Below are 15,317 nucleotides of genomic sequence, written 5' to 3'. Positions count from 1 at the left end.
TCCCAGCCCTCAAAAGTTTTTGAATATTAATATTTGATTCTCAAAAGGGTTTTAGACTTTGGAACACTTCAGATTTCAGATTTTCAAAATAAGAATATTCAATCAGCAAAATGTACATAAATATTCTAAAAGCTAAAGAATTCCAAAATCAGAAACACTTCTTGGCTGGGGATATGGCCTAGTGGCAAGAGTGCTTGCCTTGTATACATGAGGCCCTGGGTTCAATTCCCCAGCACCACATATAGAGAAAACGGCCAGAAGTGGCGCTGTGGCTCAAGTGGCAGAGTGCTAGCCTTGAGCAAAAAGAAAGAAGCCAGGGACAGTGCTCAGGCCCTGAGTCCAAGGCCCAGGACTGGCCAAAAAAAAAAAAAAGAAACACTTCTTTCCACAAGCATTTCAGGTAAAGGATACTAAACTTGTATCTCCGAAACTATTGGAAATTTATAATTATAAACTGAAAGCCCATCTAATTTAAAATATGTTTCAAAACTTGAGAAGCATTCAAAACAACTGTTCTCTGTTCCACTCTGTAGACTCATTGTATATGTCTGTTACTTTTAAGTTATTTGTACTAGCCAGTTAGTTATATTGATGAAAGGTTTTGCATATATTAGGTTTAACTAGCTGATGCAAGGATTTAATTTCTCATTTCTTCACTAAAGACTTTCAGTATATTGTTAAAAGGACCAGGACCAACATTTTATTAAGCTAGAAAAATAAACCTAGGGTTTGGAAACATGATTCAGTTCATAGAGTGCTAACTAATGAGCAGAAGCATAAGGTACTCACTTCTAGTTCTGGCCTTGGACCAAAAGGCAAAAAAAAAGGGGGGGGGGAAGCTCCATAAAACACATTAGAAAGCTAGGTGCCAGTGGCTCATGCTTATAATCCTCGCTAGTCAGAAGGAGGCTGAGATTTGAGAATTGAGGTTTGATGCCAGCCCAGCAAGCAAAGTCTCTGAGACTCTATCTCCAACTAACCACCAGAAAACCAGAAGTGGTGTTGTGGCTCAAAGTGGTAGAGCACTATCGTTGAGCTGAGAAAAGCTCACAGACAGTGCCCAGGCCCTCAGTTCAAGCCCCAGGAGACCAGGAAAAACCAGCAAACCACATTAGATAAGCATTCCAGGTAGAGGTAGCATTAATCTTCAATAAAGTTGGTTTGCCCACAAGGATATTTTCCTTCATAACTTAACCAAATACATGCGTTAGGAAAGCTGTGTCCCTTCTGTAAGACATCCTGAAAGTCTAAAGGGTAATAGATACTTGATTAGGATCTGTAAGATATCTAAGAATTATTAAATATCAAGGTAATCACGCTGGACATTCAGGGACCTTGCCTGTAATCCTAGCTACCCAGGAGGCTGAGATAGGAGGATGGAGAGCCAAAGCCATTCAGGGCATGCAGGGTGCTGGTGGCTCATACATGTAATCCTAGCTTCTAAGGAGGCTGAGATCTGAGGGTCACATTAAATCCAGCCGGGTCAGGAAAGTTTGTAAGACTCTTATCTCCAAGGAACCACAAAAAATAATAAATAAATAAATAAATAAAAACTTGAGCTGTGGCTCAGGTGGTAGAGCACTAGCCTTGAGTGCAAAAACTCAGCGACAGTACACAGGCCTTGAGTTCAAGTACCACTACCAACAAAAAAGCCATTCAAGGCAGAAAAATCCTCAAGACTCTTATCTCTACTTAATCAGGAGAAAGCTGGAAGTGGTGGCTTGGTAGGATTCAAGTGGCAGAGCACTTGCTGTGAATGAAAAAGCCAAACAAGAATGTGAAGTTAAAAAAAAAAAAAAAGTGAGGTTCAAGCAAAAGTACAATCTGTGTTCAAGCCCCAGTACACACACACACACACACACACACACACACACACACACACAATCTGTAGACTAAGCTCTAATCCATGTGCCTTTACTATTACTAGCTATACAATATGCCTTCTGGTTCAAAACAGATTTACAAAATACTCCTGGTTTCTCACTATTGCCTAATATTGACCTAAAATGGCACTATGATGGAAGATGTTTTATACTGCTGTGGCAGAAATGTAATTAGTCTTCGAATTTAACAAGGCCAGAAGATTCCTGAAACTAACTGTAAATTATTTATTATTTAAGTAATAATATTGTTTTCTTAAAAAAGAATATACTAATAAAGAATCTAGCTTTTTTCTTTTGTTTGTATTACTTATTAACTTAGTTTAATAATAGCATTCCTGGATTACCAAATTGTAGTGGGACTGCAGGGGTTTTTTTTGTTGCTGGTACCAGGGTTTGAATTCAAGGCCTTATGCTCTTACTTGGCTTGTTTGCTCATTGCTCATGGCTTGTTTTTCCTTTGTGTAATTGGAATCTTAAAACACTATTTTGCCTGGGCTGGCTTTGAACCTCAATCCTTCAGAACTGAGCCTCCTGAATAGACTGGACTACTAAGCCAGTTGCTTAATTGCACAAGTTTGAACTTTTGGGATGTATACCTGTAGATTTATATTTAGGGTTGAGGGTGTGGCTTAGGCTGTAGAATACCTGCCTAGCAAGTGTAAGGCCCTGAGTTCAAACCCCAGTACTGTAAAATATCAGAAACAAAGAAAAAAGGACATTTAATTCCATTTTCTGAAGTGGTTATAGTGTACTTCCTCCATAATGTTTGACAATATTCTTCTAAATATCTTGTCCATATGGTTGCATACACTGGTAGTCCTAGCTCTTCCGGAAGACCAGGGCAAGAGGATTGCTTGAGGCCAGCCTGTACTACATTGTAATACCAGATTTTAAAGGAAAAAAATGTAAAAAATGAGCTCTGTGATAATTGTATTAGTTTGCTAGTACAACTGTTAACAAAGTATCATAGAAATTTTAACCAGTTTACTGATTCAGTATTTCTAGAGGCTATAAGTATGAAATCGAAGTGTTGGCAATTTCTTTTTATCATTCTTGGGGCTTGAACTCTGGGCCTAGGTGCTGAGCTTTTTGCTGAAGGCTAGTGCTCTACCACTCTGAGCTACAGCTCCATTTTTGGATATTTGGTGGTTAATTGGAGGTAAGAGTCTCATGGACTTTTCTGCCCAGGCTGGCTTTGAACTATGATCCTCAGATCTCAGCCTCCTGAGTAACTAGGATTACAGACATGAGCCACCAGCACCCAGCAAAGTGTTGGCAATTTCTTGAATGCAGTGGGGGAAGCATCTCTTCTGTGCCTCTCCCTTTGTCTATAAACGGCCCTCATGTTCACATGGCATTCTTCCTGTTTATGTCTTGTCTCCAAATCTTTCCTTTTAGAACTCAAGTCATAGCATGTTAAAGCCACCACAATCATTTTAACATTAATCTTATTAATTATTACTTATGTAAAGGCCCAATCTCTGGAAAAGGCCATAATTGGGATTAAGACTTCAACAATTCAACCTGTAGCAGGAATGTAAGAAAGTAAACTTGGTGCTCCTCCAGCACATTTTTTTTTCTTTTCTTTTTTTTTTTTGGTGATTGTAGGGATTGAATTTAGGGCCTGGTCATTGTCCCAGAGTTCTTTTACTCAAGGCTAGCACTCTACCACTTTGAGCCACAGCTCCAGTTTTCTGGTGGTTAATTGGAAATAAGAGTCTCATGGATTTTCCTGCTTGTGCTCAGTTTGAACCCTGATCCTTAGATCTTAGTCTCTGAGTAGCTATGATTAGAGACATGAGCTACCAGTGTCCGGTTCAGCATGTCTCTCCATATCAGAAATCTATCAAATAGAAACTATATGTATATAATTGCACTCTACCACTCAGCCACATTCCCAGCCCCTATTGTACATGTATGCTGGGCTTTCACTTTTATCATGCTTTGAACACAGGTTGGAGCTCACAGCTGGCACCATATCACTTAAACCATGCCTCCAGACTAAAATTGTGCTGATTAATTGGGAGACGAATGCCTCACTTTTCTTCCAGGTAGCCTGGATTAGAGGAATAAGACACTAGCATCTGGCTCTTTAAAAGTTTTTGTGTTGGTCCTTGGGCCTTAAACTCAGGGCCTGTGTGTAGCTCCTGAGCTTTTGTGTACACAGCTAGCACTCTACCACTTGAGTCACAACTCTACTTCCAGCTTTATGGTGGTTAATTGAAAATGAGAATCTCATGAACTTTCTTGTGTGGGCTGGCTGCAAACCCCAATCCTCAGATCTCAGCCTCCTGGATAGCTAGAATTACAGGAGTGAGCCACCAGCGCCCAGCTTCTTTTAAATATTTTTGACCAGTTTGTTTTACTGTTCAGTGTTAAAGGTAGTTTCCAAGCCATAGTAAATATCCTGATAAAAGTTAGAAAATGTGTCTGTTCCTACTCCTTTACTAACTTCAGATCTACAGATTCCTTCATCTGTTAAAACTACACCAAGTACAATAAACAATATGCAATTACAAGGGTAAGTGCTATGCTAACACGTTGGAACCATTTTAGTTTCAGGCACTGAAGGATATGAGGTATTCCTCATGAAGTAGGGCAATTTTTTTTTTTTTTTTTTGCAAGTCCTGGGGCTGAGCACTCAGGGCCTGGGCACTGTCACTGAGCTTCATTTTGCTCAAGGCTAGCACACTACCACTTGAACCACAGCATCATTTCCAGTTTTTTCTGTTTATTTGGTACTGTGAAATCAAACCCAGGGCTTCATGCATGCTAGGGAAGCACTCTACCAATAAACCACATACCCAGCCCCTAGTACAGTTCTTTGTGAAATGTGTGCATTTTATCAATGATCATAAGGCTCTAATAGGATTTTTATCTTTTATTTTACATTTTTTAAAGACAAAACACTGAAATGTTTTAAGTGAATGATTATTCAATTCATGAAAAGACAATGTAAACTAACCTAGTAAGACATGACAAAGACTTAAGAGATCTTCAAGCTCTAGATCAAGTAATTACCATGAAATTTTTAATTGTTATTTCTATTGTCATGTGAGCTTGACCTTGGGGCCCAGGCACTGTCATCCCTGAGCTTTTTGGCTCAAGGCTAGCACTCTACTACTTAGAGCTACAATGCCACTTCCCTTTTTTTAAAGAAATGAAAAACCTAGTCAGGTGCCAGTGGCTCATGCGCTACTCAGGAGAATAAGATCTGAAGATTGCAGTTCAGAGCCAGCCTGCCTACTCAGGAGGCTGATATCTGAGGATCACAGTTCAAAGCCAGCTCAGGCAGGAAAGTCCATGAGACTCTCAATCTCCAATTAACCACCAGAAAACCAGAAATGATGTTGTGGCTCAAAGTGGTAGAGTGCTAGCCTTGAGCAAAAGAGCTTAGGGACAAGCACCCAGGCCCTGAATTCAAGCCCCATGACCAATCAAAGAAAATAACAAATAAATGAAAAACCTATAACAAATAAGTTACTTTTGCTAGGAAATAAAATAATCCAAACAAGGGAGTTAGAAAAAGGTGATGTTAAACTGCAATTTTACAAGGCTAGTAGCCCACAGGCTAATGTTATCAACAAAGTAATTTTACATTTATTCTACTTAATGAAGACTCTTGTGTTCCTTCTCTGGATAAATATTCTGAACCACTAAAGTGGCTACATATGAAAAAAATGCCACTAAAGTGATTACTATCCTGCAGGCTTTGAACCAATTGGGATACTGTGGCAAGATAAAAACTTCAACATGTAATGCTATTCCCAAACCAATTACAATTGTGACTATGGCCTCTCCCAGTCCTTCAGAAATAAGGAAAGCAAACCATGAAAACACAACAGGAATTAAACTACTAGCCAAATTAAGGTAGTCTGGTTTGGCTGGACTACCTTCTGGTAAGGAAAAGCCCCATCTGATTCCTCCCAAGAAAGATAAGAAACTGGCACCATAAACCATCTGAGAAAAAGCTAATCCAGGAATATAGGTCTTTGTCATGACCATGACCACTGGTGGAGCAACCAAGGGAATTAGTCCTGCCAGAGTTAGATATAATGCTGGCTTTGGGCTATCTGTCAGGTAAGTAATAGTGCTTGGTGGCTTGGCCACTGTTTGCTTCTCCTTCTTCTTAAAGCTGCATGGTGATGTATGATAGCATTGGTTCTTGCTCAAACACCCTGGAAATGATTGGAAAAGCTGAGGCCTTGGAAACAAAGGGGAAAGCTTCTGCTGGAGAGCAATCTTGAAAGAAAGGGTACCCATTTTGCTGGCTCCTAGTCTCAGCATCTATACATAAAATAGGACCAGAAGACAAAATTAAAAACAGAATTCACCACCAGATTTCTTGGTTAATTCCAGTCTGAAACAAAGACAAAAAAAATGCTATCTGTTAAAAGAGGAAAATTTACAAGCAGGTTGAACTGACTACAGACTTATATTGTTAGTATTAACAGCAATATATTTCATTATAAATATGTAATTTTTCCTAATAATATGCGACTACTATGTCAATTGAAAAATTTAGAAATGAAATAAAGCAGCACTAAGAATGCTATTTTAAGTGGAGAAAATATCTAAGGTGGGCATTAGGGTTGTACCTGTAACCCTAGCTACTCAGAAGGCTGAGCTCTCGGGATCATGATTCAAATTCAGCCCAGTGAGGAAAGTCTAAGAGACGCTTATCTCCAACCACCAAAAAGCCGGGAGTGAAGCTGTGACTGAAGTGATGGAGTGCTAGCCTTGAATGAAAAAGCTCAGGGACAGCATCCAGTTCTTAAATCCAAGCCCCATGACCAGCACATACACAAAAAGAAACGTCTAGAGCTGGGAATGTGGCTTAGTGGTAGAGTGCTTGCCTAGTATGCATGAAGCCCTGAGTTTGATTCTTCAGTACTACATAACAGAAAAAGCCGGAAGTAGTACTGTGGCTCAAGTGGTAGAGTGCTAGCCTTGAGCAAAATAAGCTCAAAGACAGTGCCCAGGCCCTGTATTCAAGCCCCAGGACTGGCAAAAACAAAACAAAAAACCTCAGAAACATCTACCAATTTAATGTATGTATTTAAGCACATGTATGGGTGTTGCACCTGCACTTGAACTCAGGGCCTGGACACTGTCCTTGAGTTTTGTTTTGTTCTGTTTTGTTTTTGGCCATAGCTCTACTTGTGACATGGTGGTGGTTAATTGGAAAAGTCTTTTTTTTTTTTTTGCCAGTCCTGGGGCTTGGACTCAGGGCCTGAGCACTGTCCCTGGCTTCTTTTTGCTCAAGGCTAGACTCTGCCACTTGAGCCACAGCGCCACTTCTGGCCATTTTCTGTATATGTGGTGCTGGGGAATTGAACCCAGGGCCTCATGTATACGAGACAAGCACTCTTGCCACTAGGCCATATCCCCAGCCCAATTGGAGAAGTCTTAATTGACTTTCCTGCCTAGGTTGGCTTTGAACTGAGATCCTTAGATCTCAACCTCCTGAGTAGTCAGGATTACTGTGAGCCATCAGCACCTAGTGCCAATTTAGTTGTTTTTTGTTTTGTTTTTGTTTTGCCAGTCCTGGGCCATGAACTCAAGGCCTGAGCACTGTCCCTGGCTTCTTTTTGCTCTGGCTAGCACTCTGCCACTTGAGCCACAGCGCCACTTCTGGCCTTTTCTATATATGTGGTGCTGAGGAATTGAACCCAGGGCTTCACATATACGAGGCAAGCACTCTTGCCACTAGGCCATATTCCCAGCCCCCAATTTAGTTTTTATAAAACATTGCTACCTTCCTTTTACATGGCTCTGTCTAGAATTCTAGCTTCTATTACTTTTCTATGTGGGGAACTTAACCCATCTTCCAAAATTCAGCTTGAAGCTTTCTTGAATACCTTTCCAGATTAAGGATCCTGTAGTAAATATTGTTTAAACTTCTAATTTTTCCCACAGTGAACTAAAATTGTTTACTTGTCTTAGAAGACTTGAGAGGGCCATATCTTTTTTCCTTTGACTTTAATAACTGTTTTACTCACTCTGTGTGAGCAGATGCTCGACTTCAACTACACAAAATAACTAAAAACAATGTTGGGTGAACTTTTTTTTGGGGGGGGGGGGGCTCAGTCCTCGGGCTTGGCACTGTCCCTGAACTTCTTTTGCTCAAGGTTAGTACTCTACCACTTGGGTCACAGCGCCACTTCCGGCTCTTTTTGTTTAAGTAGTGCTGAGGAATCGAACCCAGGGCTTCATGCATGCTAGGCATCCACTCTACCACTAAGCCACATTCCCATCCACAAAAATCTTTGTCTTCATGTATTCAAGTGAAGGGAAGAGGATTGGCTAAAATATGAACAAGTAAAATATTTAGTATATCAAGTGGTAAAAGCAATGGAGAATAATAAAGCATGCAAGAGAAATAGTAAGTATCAAGAATAGCTTTGGGGCTGGGAATATGGCCTAGAGGCAAGAGTGCTTGCTTCATATACGTGAAGCCCTGGGTTTGATTCCTCAGCACCACATATATAGAAAAGACCAGAAGAGGCACTGTGGCTCAAGTGGCAGAGTGCTAGCCTTGAGCAAAAAGAAGCCAGGGACAGTGCTCAGGCCCTGAGTTCAAGCGCCAGGACTGAAAAAAAAGAATAGCTTTATAACTATACTTTAGTGGATCACAGGGGTCATCCAGGCTGATGAAAGAGCCTTACAAATGGAAACAAAGGAGAATATTCTTAGCATGTTATTGAAGCCTCCTCCACAGTTCCTAAATAACTTCCATTTAAAAAAAATTTCACCTAGAGCTGGGAATGTGGCTTAGTGATAGAGTACTTGCCTAGCATGCATGAAGTCTTAGGTTCAATTCCTCTGTACCACATAAGCAGGAAAAACCAGAAGTTGCACTGTGGCTCAAGAGGTAGAGTGCTAGCCTTGAGCAAAAGAGTTCAAGGTCAGTGCCCAGGCCCTGAGTTCAAGCTCCAGGACTGGCAAAAACAAAAAGATTTTTGTCTTCTTTATACTGTTACTGCTGTAAGTCAGAGTAGTTCTTGGTAAGTAGTATTGTGTATTTGCTGAATATACCTACCTTTGAAGATGCTCGAGAAAAGCTCTGAATGATGTGAAACATACTGGCCTCCACTAAAAATCTTCAGGAAGATGTCAAGCAGTTCTGATTCATGTATTTTTATAGCTAACTGGAGGAGCTGGGCGAGATGAGATGCATGTCACTGTGTATAAAACAATAGCATTTAATCACCTTCAGTTTTATGAACTTTTTAAATAAAATAACTCATGAGAATTTCTTCCATAGAATGTGGTTTTCTCTTAAAACAATCATTAGTGCTTTTCAAAAAGCCAGTGTGGTATAAAGGAAACAGATCTTTTTCTCCAATTGTTGCCAGTACTATATAAAGGAAACCAATCTTCTTTCTCTAATTATTCTTTTAATTTGTTGTAACAGAGCCATATGCAGAGAAAAGATATGGATTTTACGAAACACATATACCACTTCCAAGTTGTGCAATATTGGGCAAAGTGCTTCCTAGAGTGCCAGTTTTCCCATCTTTAAAACGGAAAGTCAGGAGGGAGGAGGTAACAAACAGTACAAGAAATGTACCCAAGGCCTAACGTATGAAACTGTAACCTTTCTGTACATCACTTTGACAATAAATAAGAAAAAAAACCCAAAACAAAACGGAAAGTCAGACCTGTACCATCCTATCCAGCTTAGGTATCTATTTCGCAGTGGGTGTGTGTGAGAGAGAATTTACAGCTCTAAATGACGGCAGGAACAAATGCAATTTAGACTTAAATCTGGTAGTGTAAAATGCATATTTTACATGTATTTAAAATATCCACTTTCGGATACGCTCCAACCACTGTAGGTAGCAGGGTGTTGCCCAATTCACGAATACTATATAAGAGATACGCTGACGGGCACCGGTTGCTCACGCCTGCAATCCTAGCTTCTCAGGATGAGATCTGAGTTCAAAACCAGCCGGGGCATGAGAGTCCCTGAGACTCCTCTGTCCAATGAACCTCAAAAAGTTGGAAGTGGGGCTGTGGTTCAAGTGGTAGAGCGCTAGCCTTGAGAGAGAGAGAGAGAGCGCGCAAGCTCAGGGACAGCACCCAGACCCTTAGTTCAAGGCACATCCAAAAAAAAAAAAAAAAGTTGACTTTTACACACGGCAACGCCAGGGAGACTAGAGAGACCCAGAGTTTATGTCTTCAATTCGGGTGAAAACTCTCAAATATTCCCCAGTGGGACAACTGCAAACTAAAGCCTACATCTCAGGAAAGGGATCATGGTTTAGAGGCGGAGATCCACGGAAATACCTTTTGATTACCAGTTTTCGGTGACCTCCTTCCCAACAAGCACCCTCGGTGTCCCCTACACTCACTCGCCGGCGGATTCGCGCGGGAACAGGCAGGCAAAGCCGAGTGAAAAGAAGTGCAGAAACTCGTGGGAAGCGCGCTTCCGGGGAGTGGAGTGAAACAGCTCCGCCACTTCCTGAGACCGGAAAAAGAAAAAAGTCCGGGTAGGGACTTGAGCTAACTGGTTCCAACACCCGGCTTTCGGTGTTGAGGCCTTTTTTTTTTTTTTCCCCCCTTTTTTTAATCTTAATTCCTGAAGTCGGCTGTTGAACAAGGTGCTTTAACAGTCTCTATATAAGGGTGCTGAAGAATCTGCCCTCCGATTTCGGGAAGGTAGAGTGCAATTAATCTTAAAAGTGAACTTTGGCATGGGGACGCGGGGGGGGGGGGGGACACGAGTGTGATCCAGAAGCATTCCTCCTGCCACCCTCGGCTTGTTTCTTGACTGTGGTGACCTTGGCCCAGTCACTTCCATGTCAGTTTATCGAAGTTATCAGCCACAGACACTTTTAGCCTCCAAAGGTAATGTTCCTATCTAAGGATAACGCCGAAGGCAAACAAGACAACACATTTATCCAGGGAACCACTCCCGCCAGTTCAATCACTTCGTCCCGATAGATTCTAGGTTGGTCAAGCTTCCTTCCGGGCTACCATCCCCTCCCGAGGCTTGGCTTCCGGAGAGGGACAGAACCGCCGCGAAACGTCCCGAACTGTAGCCTCTCCCCGCCCGTCCAGGCTTTCACTTTTACTTCCTTGTCCCTCTCCGCCAGCGCCCGCCCCTTCACGTCATGCGTTACCCGACGAGGCTGCGGGTAGGAGAAAAGGTTTTCCGGTTCTATGCGCAGGCGCAGGCCCCGCCCCCAGTACCTCGCCCCGCGCTGTCCCTTCCGTGCCCTGGAACTACTACTCCCGGCGGGTAGCGCGCCAGAATCCGCTACGCAGGTCTGCAGAACAGGCCGGGTGGCCCGCTGGGGGCTGGAGTCTCTAGGACGCGCGCACGTGAACGCAGGAGCTGGTGTGCGCCGGTAGGAAAACACACGTTTTTCCGAAACTGGCTGACTCGTACTGGTAGCGGTAGTTCGGCGACGCCAGCTTGCCCTGAGGCTGGGTGTGCGAAGGTGAAGAACGGGGTCCCGGGAAAGGCCGGGTACGCTTCTGTACACCCCACTCACTCGCTCCGGGACCGATGAGGAAAAGTACTAAACTCCTCTACTGTGGCCTCACTGGCGGTGCCAGGAAAAGCAAAGGATTTGATTCTGAAGCGGCGAATGTGCACCAGGGCGGCCGTGCGCCGCCGGAAGCTCAAGAGAGCTGGGGGCGGGAAAGGGGATAACCGCCATTCACGCGGTCTAGGACCGACCAGCGTGAGGCGCCAGCGAAGCCCCACCGAGTCCTGGGAAGGCCCCTGCGCGTGCGGGTGCGCTCCAGCGGGTGTGTGAGGGGCGGGGCCGGAGGGGGCGGGGCCAGGCTGGCGGTGGCTCCTCCTCCTCCACCCGCTTTGCCCCTCCTCGGGCCTTGTGGGCCGGGCAGCCATTTTGGGAAGAGCTTTGTTATGGTTGTAGGCTAGTCACCTCTGCGGGTCTGAAAGCCGGTCACGCGTCCCGAAACGCAGCGTCTTATCTTTGACCGTAGCCCCACGGCTACCGGGTGAGTGGGGCTTACGGACACCGAGCAGTAGGGGGACCCTGGAGTCGCCCGGAGCGGGGCTCCGCCCGCTGCCTGGCCCGCCGTCTGTGAAAACTAGTTGGAGGAAGGTCGCACACAGGTGGTTGGGTGTCGGTCGGCTGAGAAGGCCGAGCGGAGTGGAGCCCCGGGGTCGGGTAGTTCGGGCGCCCCCGAGGCGCCTGGAGTGTTGCCCCGGAGCGTTGCCGCGGCTTCTACTTCAACTTTGCTCCTCGGGTCGGAACACTCACCTGCGGCGCTCTGGCTGCCCTCCAGGCGTTCCGGCTTGCTGGTGTTTCCGTGGCTTGGTTTACGGGTTTCTTTTTTCTTCCCTTAGAATAAGAGCCAAAGACTTTCTGTTTTCCATCTTGTAAGTCAAATGTGAGGCAGATATCTGAGGAAAAAAAAAAAAGAGTTTGCACGGCCGGCACCCGGGTTCTTCTGGGTAGTAAATTTGGAGTCAGTCTATCCGCTCCCTTCCCCTTCCACAAGCAGAATATTCGTTGATCTTGAGTTGTTTTGACCAGTGTTTTTATTTTACTTTAAATCTCCACCCCGTAAAAATCAGAGGACCGACTGAATCTAAAATGGCTGTGGCTTGGGGAAGTATTCTGCCCTTCGGTAACTTAAATGGAATAACATGTCGTAATATTTTAGTCGTTTTATCCTATGTGACATTAAGTGGATCTTTTGATCCTGGGATTTTGGGGGAGGGGTGTGGGGGGGTTGGTGTCCTACCTCTACGGCTTCTTATGCTAGGTGAAAAAGGTGAGGCTCACGAAGTTTGCTTGTCCCAAAAGTTTATGTGAGAATGGGTTAGGGCTTTTCTTTTTAGTACTTTCTTATAGTTTTGTTTTGTTTGCCGTGTTTGTACCCTTTCGTTGGATTGTAATATTTTTGAATACTTTAAACAGATACTGCATACTAGGAAAACACGGTGTTAATGGTGGTTCACGTTTTTGGCTCAGTAAACAAAGTCAAGTTACTCTCCAAATCCCATCAATAATAAAGTGATAGTCTTCAACAGAATTAAATTTGTAATTTGTTCAAACGCCTTAACGTTTCTACAGTTTTTTTCTATCAGTAGTGCTGATAAGTTTGTGACTTTTTGGGTGCCAATCCTGAGGCTTGAACTCAGGTAGTAGGCTCTGAGCCTTCTCCCTCCCCCCCCCACTACCACGTGACCCTTGAGCAACAGTTCCACTTTCAGCCTTGTCTGTTTTTGTTGTTGTTGTTGTTGTTTTGGTGGTTAATCGCAGATGAGTCTCATGGACTTTCCTGCCCGGGATGGCTTTGAACCTTATCTCAGCTTCCTGAGTACCTCAGATTACAGGCATGAGCCACTAGCACCCAGCAAAAGGCTTTTTGTTTATTGATCGATTTTTTTTTTTAAAGGTAAGAACTGGGATTGTGGCTTAGTGGTACAGTGTTTGCCTAGTACGCATGAAACCCTAGGTCCGATTCCTCACTCAGTACCACATAAACAGAAAAGGCCAGAAGTGGTGCTGTGGCTCAAGTGGTAGAGTGCTAGCTTTGAGCACAAGAAGCTCAGGGACAGTGCCCAGGCCCTGAGTACAAGCCCCAGGACTGGCAAAAAAAAAAAAAAGGAAATAGTTCTAGAAACTTATCTGAAAACAAAATACATTCCAACATTGGAAACTAAAAATAGTTTCAGTATTTGGAAGGATACTTGAGTTTCAGGTACAATAGAGCACAAATTGTAAAATGAGAACGTTTCAACTTACTAATTTCAACTTATTTTCATAAAAAGTTTTTGTTTATTCCCTTATATTAAAAAATATAATTTGGGAGCTGGAAATATGGCATAGCAGTAGAGTGCTTGTCTTGCATGCATGAAGCCCTGGGTTTCATTCCTCATCACTATATAAACAGAAAAAGTTGGAAGTGGTGCTGTGGTTCAAGTGGTAGAGTATTATCCTTAAGCCAAAGAAGCCAGGGACAGTGCTCAGTCCCCAAGTCCAAGCCCCAGGACTGCCCCCCCCAAAAAAAAAATATTCCTGCTGCCAGTAGCTCCTGCCTGTCATCCTAGCTATTCTAGAGACTGAGATCTGAGGATCTGGTTCTAAGCCAGCCTGAACATGAAAATTCTGGCGACTCATCTCCAATAAACTACTCAGAAGAAAGCTTAAGTGGCCTTGTGCTCAAGTGGTAGAGCCTTGAGCACAAAGAGCCCAGAGTTCAAGCTCCAGGACCTAGGCTTTTTTTGTTTGTTTTTTGCTGGTTGTACAAGAAATCATTTAAGGTTCCTTATGAAATTACAAGTTAATTTCTTAGTGTTTTGACATTCTTGCTAACTGTACTTTAGTGAGACCTTCATTTCCTTTTGATAATTTTTTGAGCTCATTTTGATAAATACTATTTTATATGATCAAATGCACATGGGCATTTTGCCTTTGTGTTCTTCTAAGAATAGCCTCCTTTGGTATCACTGTGTGTGAATGTCTATAGAGTCCTGTATGATTTACCATGACATTATTCTCTTTTATAGAGTACTCAAAATGGTTTGTACGTGGTGGTGTAAACATTCAGTTGGTCTTTTCAGAGCTCTTGAAATGTGTGTATGTTTATATGGGGGAGGGGAGCAGTTATTTTAAATGAATTCACTTTACCAGAAAAATCAGTGGCTGAGGAGAGAACATTAAATCATTTAAAGTTGGAAATGTTAAGTCTGGAAGACATTTCGGCATCTATATTTATTGTGCATACTTTGTTTCCTTCTTTGAAGCAAATTGAACCCAGGGCTTTGTGGGTGCTAGGCACCATTGAGCAGCTATACCCCAACCTATGATTAATTTTTGTTGTTTGGCTTTGTTTTTGTTGCCAGTCCTGGGCCTTGAACTCGGGTCCTGAGCACTATTCCTGGTTTCTTTTTGCTCAAGGCTAGCACTCGCAACACCACTTCCGGCTTTTTCTATATATGTGTTGCTGAGGAATTGAACCCAGGGCTTCATGTATACAAGGCAAGTACTCTACTACTAGGCCATATTCCCAGCCCTGATTAATTTTTTTTTTTTTTGGCCAGTCCTGGGGCTTGGACTCAGGGCCTGAGCACACTGTCCCTGGCTTCTTCTTGCTCAAGGCTAGCACTCTGCCACTTGAGCCACAGCGCCACATCTGGCCATTTTCTGTATATGTGGTGCTGGGGAATCGAACCTAGGGCCTCACGTATACGAGGCAAGCACTCTAGCCACTAGGCCATATCCCCAGCCCCCCTGATTAATTTTTTAATGTACAATTAAAGATATAATTCAACTCTGAATCTTTCTTCAGCAGATGGTCTATTTTATGGTTTAAGTCTGATATGCCAGGGAGAGACTGATGCTTATCTTCAAGTAGTTGTAGAAAGGGATTACCATTCAATATGTCAGTTCAGGAGTACAATGCATCTTGATCAGTGTCACAGGTTTCATCATTCTTCCC

General features: G+C 43.2%; 2 protein-coding genes across 5 annotated transcripts in view; one reads left to right on the top strand and one right to left on the bottom strand.

The window, feature by feature from the left end:
* Positions 1-5,269: 5,269 nt before the first annotated feature.
* Positions 5,270-10,539, bottom strand: Tmem69 (transmembrane protein 69). 3 transcript variants are annotated; one of them, XM_048351204.1, is made up of 3 exons: positions 10,237-10,539; positions 8,926-9,067; positions 5,270-6,170 (listed from the first exon to the last, which is right to left on the bottom strand). In XM_048351204.1, exons 2-3 carry the CDS (start codon positions 8,965-8,967, stop codon positions 5,493-5,495), a joined length of 720 nt encoding a protein of 239 aa, XP_048207161.1. In that variant the 5' UTR covers positions 8,968-9,067; positions 10,237-10,539; the 3' UTR covers positions 5,270-5,492. The 3 variants fall into 3 exon arrangements, with proteins under 3 accessions (XP_048207161.1, XP_048207160.1, XP_048207162.1); XM_048351203.1 differs by having other exon boundaries at positions 10,241-10,538; XM_048351205.1 differs by lacking the exon at positions 10,237-10,539 and adding an exon at positions 10,176-10,216.
* Positions 10,540-10,928: 389 nt separating this feature from the next.
* The window catches only part of Gpbp1l1 (GC-rich promoter binding protein 1 like 1), a 50,044-nt gene continuing 45,655 nt past the window's right edge, over positions 10,929-15,317 (top strand). Inside the window, exon 1 of one of the 2 annotated variants that reach the window (XM_048351202.1) lies at positions 10,929-11,332. The gene's annotated coding sequence lies outside the window, so the exon portion shown is untranslated. Of the gene's footprint in view, positions 11,333-11,709; positions 11,862-15,317 lie in introns of those variants that run through there. The other variant, XM_048351201.1, reaches the window with a different exon arrangement.

Source organism: Perognathus longimembris, chromosome 7 (genome assembly GCF_023159225.1).
Source record: "Perognathus longimembris pacificus isolate PPM17 chromosome 7, ASM2315922v1, whole genome shotgun sequence".
Classification (NCBI taxonomy): Eukaryota; Metazoa; Chordata; class Mammalia; order Rodentia; family Heteromyidae; genus Perognathus; species Perognathus longimembris.
The sequence above is the reverse complement of the archived record's forward strand: the minus strand, read 5'-3'. Positions and strand labels throughout refer to the sequence as shown.